This window comes from Vitis vinifera, chromosome 2, assembly GCF_030704535.1.
Source record: "Vitis vinifera cultivar Pinot Noir 40024 chromosome 2, ASM3070453v1".
Classification (NCBI taxonomy): domain Eukaryota; kingdom Viridiplantae; phylum Streptophyta; class Magnoliopsida; order Vitales; family Vitaceae; genus Vitis; species Vitis vinifera.
This window is the reverse complement of record NC_081806.1, coordinates 5569858-5585697: the sequence shown is the minus strand read 5'-3', so window position 1 is coordinate 5585697 and position 15840 is coordinate 5569858. Positions and strand designations below refer to the sequence as shown.

Sequence of the window (15840 nt, the reverse complement as noted above, 5' to 3'; positions counted from 1 at the left end):
GAGCATCCACCGAAAAGCAGAGGACGCCACAAACCAAATCCTTCGAAATCCAGTGTCTTGCTCTGACAGTCCGACTCCAACCTACTGCACAAACCAAAATGAAATTTAGGGTTTCTCAGAAATTCCCCATGTTCATACACCAAGCAACGCTCAATCACCGCCATCTTCACCTCATTTCCTTCGTGAGAAAACTTCAAACATCTCGAGCTTCCGTCAATGGCGGAAGTAGCAGCTCTCAAGGTCATCATCCTCATCTTCACATTTTCTTTCCAACACTGTTTTGTTCTCCTGTATTTGAATAAATGCTTGCATTGGTTCTCTTTCGTTTCTGTTTTATTTGGTCGCCGGGGAAAGTTTGAGAGTGTGAAGAAACTACGATTTTGGAATAGTTGTTGTCATTTACTTGGGTTCGAGAAATCAGAGCCTTTACTTAGTTATGGTTACTCCTTTCGATTCAGTAGAAGTGAATTTTCTGAAACTTCGATAAAACGCAAAGCAGTAGATTTTTTGTCTTCCTTTTTCCTGAAGGACCAGGGCGTGTTTGATTACGCTTCCTGGAAACTGTTTTCGTTGTTTTGAAAAAACGGAGAAATGAAAGCAGCATTGAAAAAAAAAAATTGTTTGGACTTTGTTTCTTGTAATTGCTTTCTGAAAATGTTTCCAAACAACGTTTCTTCTGTTGAATATAAAATAAATGCCCGTTTCCCATATGGCTAAGAAAATGGTGATTTGATTTCCCCCCCTTCTTTTACAAAGTTTTTGGGAAGTTCTATACATCATGTTTCAATTAATTATCTTTTATACAGAGAATGAAGAATTTGAAAATGCATAAAATTTTAAATTCCTTTAAATTTTCTTACTAAACCAAACAAGAGAATTTTAAATTCCTTACTATATCTTTTACTTTTTACAATATCATCCATCATCCAAATGGAAAGTTTAGACTTGAATTTGATTCTGGGAAAATACTAAGGAAGGAAAAAGAATGGCAAGAAAAATAATTTTGTCATATTTAGTTTAGTTTTATTATGAAAAATATGAAAGAAAATAAAAAATAATTAAAATTAGTTAGAAACTTATACATTTTCAAATTATTTAATCTTTATATAAAAGAGTTAAAATAAATGAAACGAAGCATTCCACTTTATTTTTTCTCCCTCATATTTTCCCTCAAATTTTTGAGGAACCAAACATAGTGGAAATATATAAGGAAAGAATGCAGAAGGAAGACAATGGAAATGGGTTGTAAAAGAATGATTTTCACTTTCCCTGATATTTGATAGAGTGTTGGGAAATCATGAAGTTGTTATTTTTCCATGAGCTGTTAATAACCTATTAGTTGAATGTGAAGCTTATCATTGAGTGTGTGGACAGGCAATTCTTTTCTTGTGCCTGGTGCAACAGTGGCTACTATACTTATGCTTGGTGCGCTTCATGCTAGGCGGCTTTACGATGATAAGAAGGTGCATATTAGTTTTGTGAATACCAAAAACTTATAATTTTTCATTTGTACCCCTGGAAATTATATTATTCTTCAGAGTTTTACTAACACAACATTTATGGGGCAGTTGTCCCAAATGCCTTCTGTTTGCTAATTAATAATAAAAATAAGCCTGGTGAATCTGGGGCCTAAGTAGTTCATCACAATTGTGCTGCAAACTTAGTAGTTATTCAATGGAAGTCTGAAAGATCAGGTTGGGTTGTTAATGACAGCTGCTTTTCTTACCTTTTTATTAGTGTAATACCAAATATCCATTAATTTAGGGGTGGCAATTCTTGTTGGTGGGTCATGTTCATGTTATGTCGAAGCTCCAACACTTAACTAAATAGGTTAACCCAATCATGATATGAATAATAATCAGGTTAAAAACCCAAAACCAAACCCAAACACTATCTAATTATGAAACATGTAATATGTTTTCTAACCTATTTAATAATCAAGTCCTTTTCAATAATTAGGTTGATCAAGTTAAGTCTTTTACAAGTCTATATGATTAACCTCCTAACTTGACGTATTTATAACCCAACTGATTTCTTTATTCAAAATCAAATTTTAAATGAATCAAATATGGGTTAAATACATTATAATTATAATCAAGTTAATCAATATGATGATCAAATAGGTCAATTCAAGTGAAATGCATGTTAAGCAGTTTGACCTAAAAACACCTATTTATTAAACGAGTTATGCAGGTTGACATGAATTTGATCCAAACATGATTATTCTCAACTTAAATTGCGAAAAACGTGTTGGGTTTAAGTTGTATTGGCAAATCGTATCAAAGTTTGCCACCCTTACATTAAGTTGCTACCTTTGTTGCTAGGGTTGTAATAGTTGGTGGTATGGTATAACATAATAATTAACGTGTATTCCAAGGTGATCCCTATGCCATGTGTTTTAGTGTCCCAATGGATAGAAGTGGACTATGACTAAGTCGATGTTATGGGATGAGAATATTGGTTTATTCTCTTATCATGATTTTGATTGGAAGCAAATAGAATGTTTGCTTTCAGTAAAAAGGAAAAAAAAAATAAAATCCTACTCAGATTATGTGATGCATGCCTTTGTTTTAACTCAAGGAAATTTCTTGTTTACATATTGCCAATAATTTTGCAACAAAATTATATATGTGCCTTCATCTGGCATGACAACAATTATCCTTTGATGCTCATTTATTTGTTGAATGCCTTTTTTGTTTTCATGGCAGGTAGAAGATGCAAGGGAGAAAGGACTTGAATTTGAATTCCATCCTGATGTAAAAGTAATACATTTATGTTTACCATCCCAAATGTATTTATTTTCATGCTTTCACTTATTTAATTACTACTAGATCTCAGTCACATAAATTAAAGTAGATAATATTTTTCAGCGATACAAATAATGTTGTATCCACATCTAACTTCTCACAAAACTTCCTGTTAGGCGACATTTCTGCAGTTGCTACCTCTACGTTCCATTTCCAGATATTGGGGCTTATTGACAAGTGTGGTGAGTATTCTTCTCATGATAACAGCGCAAGAATATTCCCTTTGTCAAATTTTAGGTTTCGGCTGTGCATTTGTGTTTCTGTCATTTATGCCTTCATTTTTGTTTCCACTTAGGATGTTCCCTTAAATCTCTTAAATAATGCTGAAGCCTTTGATTTTTCAGTTCATGATACTCCTAGCTTGAAATCTGGTCCATGTGCCTTAGTTTATTTTATTTTATCAGACATATGCCTCAGTTTTATCATATAGCTGCTTCTTATCTGCGGAAAGTTGTTTTCTAGGAAATCCCTGTGTGGCTGCGTCCTTATGTTTATAGAGCATGGGCTCGGGCATTCCATTCAAGTACTGTTCTTTTTACCTCTTTCAGCTTTTATTGCCATTGAAATCATGGATGCTGTGATTTTTCTTGTAGTTGATGGTGAAGTTTTTAATTTTTTCCTGAATTGGTGGAAAATATGTAGAACTATGATCAGGTTTGTATTTCAGACTTAGAAGAAGCAGCTATGCCTTTGGATGAATATGCTACTTTACGGGATTTCTTTGTTCGATCCTTGAAAGAAGGTTCCAGGCCTATTGACCCTGATCCAAGATGTCTGGTAACTGGTAACCGACATGTGTATCTTATTTGTACAAATCTGTTTTGCTGTTAAAGTGATGCCATTATATAACCTGCCCTGTACACACTCTGGTTTATTTGTGAATATAGGTTAGTCCTGTGGATGGCATTATTTTAAGATTTGGAGAATTGAAAGCAGCAGGAGCTATGATTGAGCAAGTAAAAGGGTTCTCTTATTCCGTTTCTTCTCTTCTGGGTGCAAACTCGCTTCTTCCCATGATAACTGAAGAGAATACCCATGCAGAGAGTAGTGAACTTGAAAACACTCCTAAAGACCAAAGTAGTAAATCATGGTGGAGAGTTTCACTGGCTTCTCCAAAAGTTTGGGACCCTGTAGCATCAAGGTAAGTAACCATATATTCACATTTCTAATTATTTGCTGCCACCATTCCTTGGCATCATACAAATGTAGATGCGAATAACATTGCAATGATGCTGGTTAACAAAACATGGGCGTTGGATGCAATGAATTACTTTTTAATGGCTCTTCTTGGACTAAGAGTAATTTTGATCTCTGATTATGTTTTTTATTGTCCCCCTGCTGTTTAGTATTTTGTTAAAGCAATCTTCTTAGTTATAGCTCCAAAAAAAGAGTTTTTCTCTTTTTCTATCTCGACGTCTTTGAATTTCAATCTAAAAAGGGCAATTGTCCAAGGAAATTTCGATCTACCAGGGAATTGGGCACAAATATGGTATAGTTTGTATTGCATATAAAATTTAACTGGAACTTGAGGATTGTACTAATTTGTATGAGCAGGGATTTTAACTTAAATGGGAAACTGATCTCTTCTTGAACAATTGTGATTTTAATGAATTTTTTTTTAGGTCCATTTAATGTTGAAATTACATCTGGAAATACTAGGGAAAGGGGAAGATTTGGAGTTAAGGGAATTTCTTGCACAATGTTCATTCACCTTTTAAATTGGTATTCATGTATTCATGAAGAGTCCTTTATGGGTGTCAATTGTATACATTGTGTGCACTTTGCTGTGCCATTTGCTTAGGCGCCATTAATATATGTGTATGCTTACCTATGAAAAAAATTATTCATGAAGAGTATTTGGCCATACTGCTACATGAAAGACAAAGTTGCACAATTGGACCCCCTCTCTGGTTCCAAATCTGGAGACTTTATCTGTGTAGTGATTTGATATATTTGATATGTATAAGATATTTATGACATGTGCATAGTACTCTATTCAGCAATCTCTTCCAAAAAAAAGGTATCAAATTTGAGGCAAGACAGTGTTGTGATAATATCTTATTAGGACTAAATGAAGCCATTTAGGTGCTCCCTGTTGACATTCTTTAAGTTTTTTGAATATTTTTTAAGAGTTTTTTGGTCTCTTCATCTAACTGTTCAAATTTTCCTATAGTTATCTAGATTTGATATAGTCTATTTATTCTATTTTCTTCTGCATCTAAGGGAAACCAAATGCACATGACTGCTTAGGAGAAAAAAGCTCAAATATGATACAAAAGAAGTAAAATATTAATAAAATTGAAATTTCTGATCTTTCTAACAGTCGTATATGAGAATTTCAAAGGTATTCCAAGATATTGAGAAATATATAGATGCTTCATACAATTGTATCAATTTTACATTTGTCCAAAACATACATTGAAGGCTCCAACAATCAGTGATCTGTCAGCATTCGGTTTTGGTAATATGGTACCTACATTTCCACATGGCTTACTTTATCACATAGGGAAAAATCATAAATCTATTGAAATATGGATTAAACTTATTGATCTACACCTATCTTTTAATTCCATGTGATGCACTGTGTGATGGAACACTTGGTTTTTGTGGGAACATCATTTCATTCGCTTTTTAGTAGATTTTTGTTTTTTTTTTTTTTTAAATATGGAAAAATTTACTTTAATATTCATTTGCTTTTATGTTTTGTGATTGAAAACCAACTCTGTGACTGCTTGAATTTATTTGTTTCTTCATTTTCTTGTACAAAATTAAAACTCTCCTTTAGTCTTGTACTCCATTGCCATGCGCAATAAATTTTCTGCTGTCTACCATTAAAGCCTTCCTATAAGTGAATCATAAGTCAAATTTATTCATGCATGAAAATGATTTTATTGCAGTCCAATGAAAGGCCTTTTTTACTGTGTAATTTACTTGAAGCCTGGAGACTATCATCGGATACACTCTCCAATTGACTGGAATGTTCTTGTTCGCCGGCATTTTTCAGGTAGTATGATTTGAAAAACAGTGAAGAATGAAGATTAGTTCATCATTATGATTGTTTATCTGATTTGTGCATACATCTCTTTTCTGTTGGTTAGAATCTTTGTTGATGAACCTTATCTTTAAGGTTTCTTTGCTTCCTTCATGTGGTCCGTAAAATATCCTTTGGAAGATAAACCCCTGGTTTTTCAGTATTATATACTGTGTGCACTTGTTAGTCTTAGATTCTAAGAGCAAGTATAGTCCTTACCCTGTTAGAGTTATCCATCACTTCAATCTTTCATGAACCTCGTTAAATGATTGTTTATGCACTTGGACCACATCTTTGACAAAGATCATTGGGTAGACAATATTTTTAATTTTTTTAGCCTCCTTTGAACTGAAAAAGAGATTGGCTTGTATAGTAGCTCACCTTTTTTTAAATGTTCATTGGAATGGATCAATGAGGTTTGAAAACGATCAATAAAGGAAAAGATATAAGAGAGAGAGAGAGAGAGCATAATTGCCATGGATTCTCCCAGTGGCATACAAGCTGGCTTGATTGAATCCTCACGAGGAGGACTACAAGCCAATTACCTTGATTGAAGGGAAAAAAGGTACACCTGAAAGTTAAATTTTCCAAAGTTCTATCAGGAATTATATTTCTCTTGATGTTTCCTCTTATTATCCTTGCTTGATCCTTATGAATTAATATTTTTCTTGACATTGCTTCTTATTATCCTTACTTGATCCTTATTTTATCCTATTAATAACTAGTATCCTGTTTTCATTTGCAACTTACCTGTATAATCAATCATTTTCTTTGTAGGCCGCCTTTTCCCTGTGAATGAACGTGCTACAAGAACAATCAGAAACCTTTATGTTGAGAATGAAAGGGTAATTATGATTTCTCGATTCAACATTACATGAGTTATTTTAATTTCAATAGTATTCTCATTTGCTTATTATTTTTTCAATTCTTGTCTCCTATGACATATCTGGGTCCTTTTCTGTCCCAATGAACCCTAGATTGAAAGAAAATTATTTGTTGCAAAAACAAAAATGCTGCTTATTGAAGCAATAAGCAGCATCAGAGGGACTATTTCCATTCCTATGATATAGAATCAAATTTTGTTCTTCAAGAAGTAAACCTTATTTGACACTTGAGCGCACAGAAAAGACAGATTTTATTATTTATAAATTCAATGTATATAACAGAAAGATTGCATGCATCTTAGCCTGTCTGATAACTCTCCTTGGATATGTACAAATTTTCTTTGTTATGAATGTGCATTAACTGTCATTGCAAAGTATGGAATTAGACGACTCCAATTATATTTGAAACCAGAGTAATGAGGATAGCATATCAAAGATAGATGAATGCCCTGTTTAAGATAGGTTTTTTGTTTTTGGCTTTAACCAAAAGCAAAGCTGAAGCCAAGACCAAAACCATACAGGAAATAGCTTTCTGCAGAAGCTAAAATAGGACTTCTATGAGAAGTATTTTCCTTGCTTTCGTATTAAGTTATTTTTAAGCCATAGATATTTTAATGAAATTACCCTGATGGGTACTGAGGCTCTTATTTGCTTAAAAAATACTTTTTTTCTTCTTAGGAATCAATCCAAACAGGGCAGAAGAACTAGGTAAATCATAAAAGACAAACATGCTAATGGTATCTGACCAGTGCCTCCTGAAAAAATGAATATATGTAAAAAAGACATTGACATAGGTATCTCTGACTGGTGACCTTCTGACAAAATGAATTCAACATTTTTGATACAGCAGAAAAGGAAGATGTTAAAGTAGGAGTTCTTGTTATACAGGATTCAAAGAATATAGATTCTTTGGATGTCTTCATTCTAAATATAATTCTACCAAAGTACAGACTCTAAAAGGCACCTAGCAAAAAAGGAAAAATGAAGATTCTATAATCACAGTTTTGAAAAACAAAATTCAAATCATTTGATGATCCTAGCCCTAAAAAATAAGCTCTGCTTTCCTCGAGCTCCCTTGTGAACAATTTTGAAGTTTTATCAATCCATGAAATTTTGTTTTTGATCTATGGAACTTCCCTAATTTTGTTTTTGTTCTTTCTGAATGTATATGAACATGCCTAGGCTGTACCAATTCTACATCACCGGTTTTCTTTGTTGAATATTTCAGGTTGTACTCGAAGGTCAATGGCAAGAAGGGTTTATGGGAATTGCTGCAATTGGTGCAACAAATATTGGCTCTATTGAGGTTAAGTGGTTCTTCTGACACATTAAGTTTATCCTTTGTTTCTTCTTTTAGAGCCCTGCTCCTTATGCTTGCACAAAATTAATATGACATAATAATCCATCATTGTATCTGATCTCAGTTTGTTGTGTTACAATGCATAGCAGTAGGGGTGGAGATCTGGAGAGGATTACAGACCAAATAAACTGCTTCATTTCTTAGTTATATGACTTGTATTTGCAGGAAAATGTTTTTGAGACAAGGTTAAGGAAAATTGGAGGAAGATTACAAAGAAAGAGGGGGTGCAGGGTAGTTAGTTTGCATTGGGGTTGGGACATGATATTATGATTGAAAAAAAAGGAACGAAGTTTTAAGACCTCTACCATCTCCCAGGACATTATATTCTTCTTTTGTATCAGCATGGAGAAGTATCAATAATCTTGTCAATAACTACTGTTGCTAGTATCCTCAACCATTTGGAACTTTTTTACTGAAAATTCTTAACAAGGTTTAGCGATTGAAATGCTTAGATTTCCCTGATTGATTTGCCACTCTGTGAGTTGGGTCTGAATTTGCACATTGCTGCTTTTCATTGAACCAAAACTTTGGACTGAAATGATCAGATATCCCTGATTGACTTGCCACTGTCATTTGACTTTGATCTGGTTTTGCACATTGCAGCTTTTTATTGAACCAGAGCTTCGAACAAACCGGCCGAGAAAGAAGTTTTTTCACTCAGAGCCACCTGAGGAACGTATTTATGAACCTGAAGGTGTAGGTGTCATGCTCAAAAAGGGCGATGAGGTTAGAAATGCACCTACATTTGTACTCTTTTAGAAATTGATGTTTGATTAGTTCTATCATTTACAAAAGAGAAGAAACATAAGTTCAACTTTCTTAACCATATAATTAATATTACCTATAAGCAATGGTTGTTTCCCCTTTCTTTTTTTCTAGAAAATTTTCCCTCTTGAAAATTTAGTTGCACCTGCTTAGAATTTCATTTTGCTGTTAATTTGACAAGAGCAAAATCATGTATTCTGGAACCTCTACGTCTTGGCAATAGCAATCCTACATGTCTACTTGCCACAAACTTCAAAGATTTGCGTGTGCAAATGCTTGTATATGTTTTGATATATTCGCTTGCTGTCCTATTTTCTAAACCACTGAATTTGTGAGCTCTTCATTTGGTTTAACTTGTTTCATTATTGTCTGTGTGTTAATCTTCCCAGATGGCCGCCTTCAATATGGGATCCACAGTGGTGCTTGTGTTCCAGGCTCCAGTTTCAAGATCACCCAAAAACCAGGGCTCATCAGAATTTAGCTTTTGCACCAGGAAAGGGGATAGAATTCGTGTGGGAGAAGCACTGGGAAGGTGGCATGATTCATAGCAACAGTAATGCACCATATATGACGCATTTACATTTGAGAGCATTTGTACCATGTTTGTAGACTACAGAACTGACTGTAACTCACTGCAAATTGCCACAATGATGTTAAGAAAAACTGGCAATAGTACCTTGGATGGATCAACTTGTATTTATATTGCCCATGAATTTGCTTCATGTTGAATCTGTGGTTGATGTTACAAAAAGTTAAGTCAGTTCCAAATTAATTTTTGAGTTAAACTTGGAATTAAGGGAGGTTCTCTTCTGGCACTTAATTGTGGTGTTGGCAATTTGGGTTAATCACAAAGGATTTTATCTGTTTTTTATTTTTGTAAATGCAAGAAACTCAGAAATCCACCTGAATATAACCTCTGATATCATTAGTTTCCATTGCCAAATTCAAATGGTAAAACTGAATTATGTGTTTGGAAGAATGTGAATCAGTTACACATCCAAATACCTTTCTTGATTGGTGTTCTAGGATTTGCTTCCCTATAGAGAAGAGAATACGGGGAAGGAAATTTCTTGAAAATGCTTAAAAGCATTTAAGTCACTATTAATTCATCGCCTGCTCCCTGGTTTGTGGCCTTTAGGCAGGCCATTTGTTCTGCTTTGGGATCCACAGGCCCTTTTCCGACTAGGAACTCCAGAAAAGAAGTGAACTTGCCTTTAGGCAGTATGGAATGGTTGCTAACATGCTAATGAAATTGACAGCTGCTGGAGATTGATATGGTGAAGTTGGCAAGGGCTTTGACAATTCATCTATTTTCTGTTGAGCGCAATCAAGAACCCAGGAAGCCTGCCTGTTGAAAGAATAGGAATGGAAGCCTGCTTGTAGACAGAACAGGAATTTGGCAACTCCTGTGTACATTGATTCAGGCAATGTAAGTATTGAGCATATTATGCCTTAATCGGAAAGATCACGAGACCAGAAGAAACAGATGGAGCAACAATAGCCCTGGTGGATTTGCAGGGTAAGAATCTTTTCTCAGTTAACACTTTATTGCATTTCGTTTGGATTACTTGATTTAATTGATTTACATGACTTTACCCTTTTGTATGAATTACTTGATTTACTTGATTTTATGTTTTCTTTAAAGCTCACTTTACAAATCATGGGTCTAGCACAATGTGATACCTATTTGGACACCCTGCACAGATATGTTGCTTATCCAAATGCCACAATTAATGTAAAGTGGCATTTGATAATCCAAAAGCAATAAACTAGATTAGTAATTTTTGTGAGTGGTCCACCCATCAATCATCCTAATAGATGCACTGAATATATTCTCTACCTAATGGGGAACAAGGTAAAGTTCAATCGAAACTAGGTATAAACTGCAAGTGAGGGTAGTTTACGAAAGTACATTTCAACAATTCAGTAAAATGATCCAATAAGCTAGTGCAATAAGATCCATCAAATTTGGGTAGAAAAATCAAAGAAAAATTGATAACTTCAACGAGCAATGAGAAACAGTTTAAGATTACATGAAGAGAGCGGGATGCAGCAACAATAAGCAAGGACTCAAAACTTAAAGATGTAAGCCAAGCATAAAACCCTTCAAACAACACAACTAAACTGTAACCCACACCCAAATAAGCCATCAATAATCATCCTTGGTTATTTCATGGTTAACACAGACTCTACTCCTTTATTATAATGCAAACAATTGTAAGATCCCAAATCAGATTTGGTCCAAGAACCAAATCAGTGCTATGGTATTACATCCCTTTGGAGCTTTAGAGAAAAATTTATAGGTCACAAATTAAATGATGTTCTCTGTCAGTCTGGACAGAATTGATGCTTTAGGAGCCTAATTCATCATTATACTGATGAGGTCCTAAGGTCCAGCATCAGCCATAAGACTTCATATTTTCATTAGCTATGCATGCTTCCTAGTCATGAACCACCAACCCTGTTCAATAAAAACAAGGCATAGATGCTTTAGAACATTCCTTTTCCTTGAGGATCTTCATCTATATATATATGTTGCACACGATCATTTCAACTTGAAACAGTAGCACCTTGCATGTTAACCTCTAAGAAAGAATTTGGACAGAACATTGGGATGTCTTATCATATAGTAGCTTTAATCAATGAAGACAAAAAAAAAAAAGGATCTCTGTTGCCGATCTTCCAAACATACAGAACAGCACTCCAACAAATCTTTTTTGATAGGTAAATTTTTGTACCCACTGGGATTTAAACCTGGTAACTCCCTCAAAACCCTCCCCTTGAGCTAGGCCTCAAAGCCAACACCACTTCAGCTATTTAATAACAACTTTTCTGTATCCATCTTAAGAATTTCAGAGATAACTGGATAAGAGAGCAAGACCTTTAGTGAAAAGGCTCAAGTGCCAGTATTCCTATGGCATTTCCCACCATAAATCTAGGGCAACCCACACTTGCAAATTCAATTGCTCAGTCCACCAAGTGACCAACTTCAATCAATGGGCATTATATGAGTGAAGAACTTCACTTATAGACATCACCACCATTTTATTTCAAGCAAGGATCAAAGACAACAGTTTTTTTTTTTTTGGGTAGCTAAATAAAGAGAGTATTATATAAAAAAGCACCACATCAAATATTTCAACATAGTTCCTTCCCTTATCACAACTCTTCTTGGGATCCACCTAAAGAGTGTGTCCTACCTTACACCAACACACTGTTCATTACTTAGAAATTCTAGCAAAGAGAACTCAAGAGTTTGAAAATCAGTCGAGACACTGGATAAGGGTAGTATACTCTAATTCCAGTACAAAGAACAAATCAAACTGGATCCCTCAAAATATTCACCCAAAAAATGCAAAAAAAAAAGGGGGTTCCTTGCAAACATGGCTATGGTCAAGAGCAATCATACCAAAAACCATGGACACAAAAATGAAAGAAATAAGCATGAAAAAATTTATTCAAGCAAGAAGGAATAAGAGTACATGACAAACATTAACATAGCACCTTTATAAAGAAATCAAGGAGGAAAAGAATAATGGCACAAGCATATCATTTTAGGACTTGAATCAGAATCCTAAACAACCCATATAACAGAATTGGAGTTTCAACACATTTATATTCTACTGTGCAGATCTGTTAAGCTTCCTCATTTTTTTCTTCTTCTTCTTCATACTCATAAACCTGCAAATTGAATCTAGAGGTCTCCATTGTCAACGTCTCTTATATCAACCCTTTGTTCCTGAAATACCAACTCAATTTCTGAGATCAGTTTGCCCAATAAGAAAATTTCTACATTTAAAAAAAAAAGAAAAAGAAAAAGAGAAAAGAACCATTAACCTTCCAATAGGTTGCCAGAAAAGCTCAAGAAACGAAAATACATAATAGTAAATTTCGAATCCCAAGTTTCATATTCTCTTTCTCTTTATTTCCTAGTGGATTTACCTAAAAAGGAAAATCCCACCTGAAGACTTGTATTGGGTCAGCTGAATAAAGGTTTCATTCAGTTCCCAGAAAATACTAAATCTAAGATTCAAAATTTGAACTTCATTTGTTTATCCACACTTCCTCAGTAGAAACAGATAACATCAAATCCACAAATTGTCCCAATTTCTTTTTCTTATTTTCTCGAATCCAATCAAACCATAAATCACCAAATCACATAACATTACCAAAAATGAAAATTCTTTTCCTGGGTCTCAAAAAATAAATAAAATAAATAATTAAAGCGCACACCTACGTCTGTTTGGAGTAGGAAGAAGATGAAGGAACGCGCTTGTTGCGGAACATCATGTAGCCCACGGGCAACACCACTCCGATCATCATGATCAATGCTCCCATCACGTATCTAAATGGGCTCGGTGGCTCCACCTCTAACACTCTCCTCACCTGCATCACACACCAAACATTAACCCTAACCCTAACCCCAGATTCGTGTTAGTACTTTGCTTTTGTACATGGGATCTGGAGATAGACAGAGATGGGAGGGAGAGAAACTTACAGGCATTCTCTGGTCTGTGTATGAAGGTCACGGCAGAAATGTTTGTGGATCAAAAATTTGGGAGATTTCTGGAAATTTTGATTTTTATGGGGGCATTTCTAAGCTTCTTTTTCCACACCAATTTCTACTCTTATCATCATACTAAAAGCATAATAATTGATGTAGTCTATAAAAACTCGGGAGAATTATGTTTTAGGGGTAGATGGGCTCCCAAATTAACAAAAGGTCCATGTAACTCTTCAAATTGAGCCCAAGACCCAGTGAAAGTATGGAAATTGAGTTGAAGGATATCATCCTTCAGTATTTCCAAAAATGCCCTTTGTTGATTTTGAGAAAAAAAATTAATATTTTTTAAAAATACTTTTATTTAATTTAATATTTTTAAAAAATACTTTTATGTAATTTAATATTTTTTAAAATACTTTTATTTAATTTAATATTTAAAAAAAATTATTTAATTTAATATTTTTTAAAAATAAATTTATTTAATTTAATATTTAAAAAAATATTTAATTTAATATTTTTTAAAAATAAATTTATTTAATATTTTTAAAAATAAATTTATTTAATTTAATAATTTAAAAAAATATTTAATTTAATAATTTTTTTAAATACTTTAATTTAATTTAATATTTTTGAAAAAAAAAATTTAATTTAATATTTTTGAAAACTACTTTTATTTAATTTAGTATTTTTGAAAAAAAAAATTATTGAAAAAAAATTATTTAACTTAATTTTATAAAATATTTTATATGTGTTCTTAAAGGGTATATTTGTCCGTTACTATTTCATATCCTTCAACTTAATTTGAAGAGTTATATGGACCTTTTGTTAATTTGGGGGTCCATCTACCCCCAAAACATAATTCTCTCTAAAAACTCTTTCAACTTTTATACAAACCGTACGGATTTATAATAATTTTAAATATAAAATTAATTCATTAAATATAAAAGGAAGATACGTAAATTTACTTCATCAGATGCAATTCTCTCTTACAAGACTTATACCAATCAACACCTATACTTTTATTTTTTATGTTTGCAATGTGATACAAAATTGAAACAAAATGTGTGGTTTTAAGAACCCTAATGTGCTTTAGTGTCCTTGGTACGCATTCGACGTTATTTTCCTTGTTTTGCATGTAAACTTTGTTCGATTATTTTTTATTGCTTTCATGTGCCCTATACTTATCTTTTATAGCTCAATTACGACTAATATATATTTTTAATCACGTCGTTATTTTGTGATAAATTGTAGAGTTTTTAACTCAAAAGCGATGCCAACAAGTTTCTATGAAAGTGAAGTAGTTTTGGATTGGTGATTTTTAGAACAAAATTGTTAATGGTGTTAAAAAATAACATATCCATTATCGAATAAACTAATCAAAGAAACTTCTAAGATGGTAAGTAATTTTATTAATTTATTTAGGCTTTATTTGGAATAACTCTTATTTTGGATTCAATTAGAATCTAAAATTGATATCGAAATCAAAATTCTAAAGAGAAAATATTTGTATGATAAAAGTTTGATTAAATGTCTTTTATATAAGGTTTTCATTTGTATGAGGTTAGCTAAACGAGATAGTGAAATGTCAATAACTTGAGGAAGATTGGAGTAGAATGAGACATAATAATGATAATGAGGTGGGTTTTCTAGAATATCCGCCCTACCTTGCTGCTAATAGGAAGAGTTTGGATAAAGATAAATGGGTTTTGATATAATCTGCCCATTGCACTTTGTCTTGATTATATATAATTTTAAATAAAAATTTATTTTAATTGATTTTTTCATTTTTCAAATTATTTTAACATAAATAAAATATTACTTTTTCATAAAAATAAATTATAAATATTTATAATATTTATTTATTTATAAATCATATTTATTTTTAATAAATTTTAAAATTTTAAAATAACAAAATTTTAAAATTTTGCAAAAAAAAAAAAAAAACCAACAATAATAATAACAGAGTAAGATAGGATGGGTAAAGGAATTTTCTATACCCACTCCTTTGTTTATTTTTATTTTTGGCAAAATAGAAATATATATAAATAAATTGGATGGGGTAACCCACCTTTCACCCGCCTCGATATCATTCTCAATGAGACGGGGTTGGAGAGAGTGGTAGTAAATGAAAGAGAATATCAAACAGAACCCTTTTTTTTTTTTTTTTTTTTGTATTATTTGGCTAGACATGGAGCCTTTTTATAGTACTTGAAAATAATACCTATTATATTTATGAATCAATGATAATATAGAAACTTTTGAAGATGACATGTGTTACAAAGACATGGTGGTTCCCTTTCTTCTCATTTTGGTCAGGATGAATTATGCATGTTATCACACTTTCATGAAAGTCATCAAATCAAGACTTCCAAAGTACTTTTAAATTGTTTATTGATAGGAAAACCAATTCCACCATCAAGATTTACCAAAACTATTTTGTACTCAGAGTCTTGCTCACGATTCAAGAAAACATATCAGTATTAGGGTAT

The 15840-nt window shown here is 32.9% G+C and overlaps 1 protein-coding gene across 1 annotated transcript; it reads left to right on the top strand.

The window, feature by feature from the left end:
• On the top strand, nucleotides 1-9632 carry LOC100259711 (phosphatidylserine decarboxylase proenzyme 1, mitochondrial). The gene is made up of 12 exons (XM_059733784.1): nucleotides 1-240; nucleotides 1375-1463; nucleotides 2709-2762; nucleotides 2924-2989; nucleotides 3270-3330; nucleotides 3475-3584; nucleotides 3695-3948; nucleotides 5705-5811; nucleotides 6616-6683; nucleotides 7951-8028; nucleotides 8686-8808; nucleotides 9237-9632. Exons 1-12 carry the CDS (start codon nucleotides 99-101, stop codon nucleotides 9393-9395), a joined length of 1311 nt encoding a protein of 436 aa, XP_059589767.1. The 5' UTR covers nucleotides 1-98; the 3' UTR covers nucleotides 9396-9632.
• The last annotated feature ends 6208 nt before the right edge of the window (nucleotides 9633-15840 follow it).

What these genes read in the sequence shown, in the direction of transcription:
- LOC100259711 (XM_059733784.1), top strand. Translation starts at nt 99, where the DNA reads ATGAAATTTAGGGTTTCTCAGAAATTCCCCATGTTCATACACCAAGCA. An exon ending in GGCTTTACGATGATAAGAAG is followed by an intron (nt 1,464 to 2,708) that starts GTGCATATTAGT and finishes TTTTCATGGCAG; the next exon opens with GTAGAAGATGCAAGGGAGAA. An exon ending in TGCTCAAAAAGGGCGATGAG is followed by an intron (nt 8,809 to 9,236) that starts GTTAGAAATGCA and finishes TAATCTTCCCAG; the next exon opens with ATGGCCGCCTTCAATATGGG.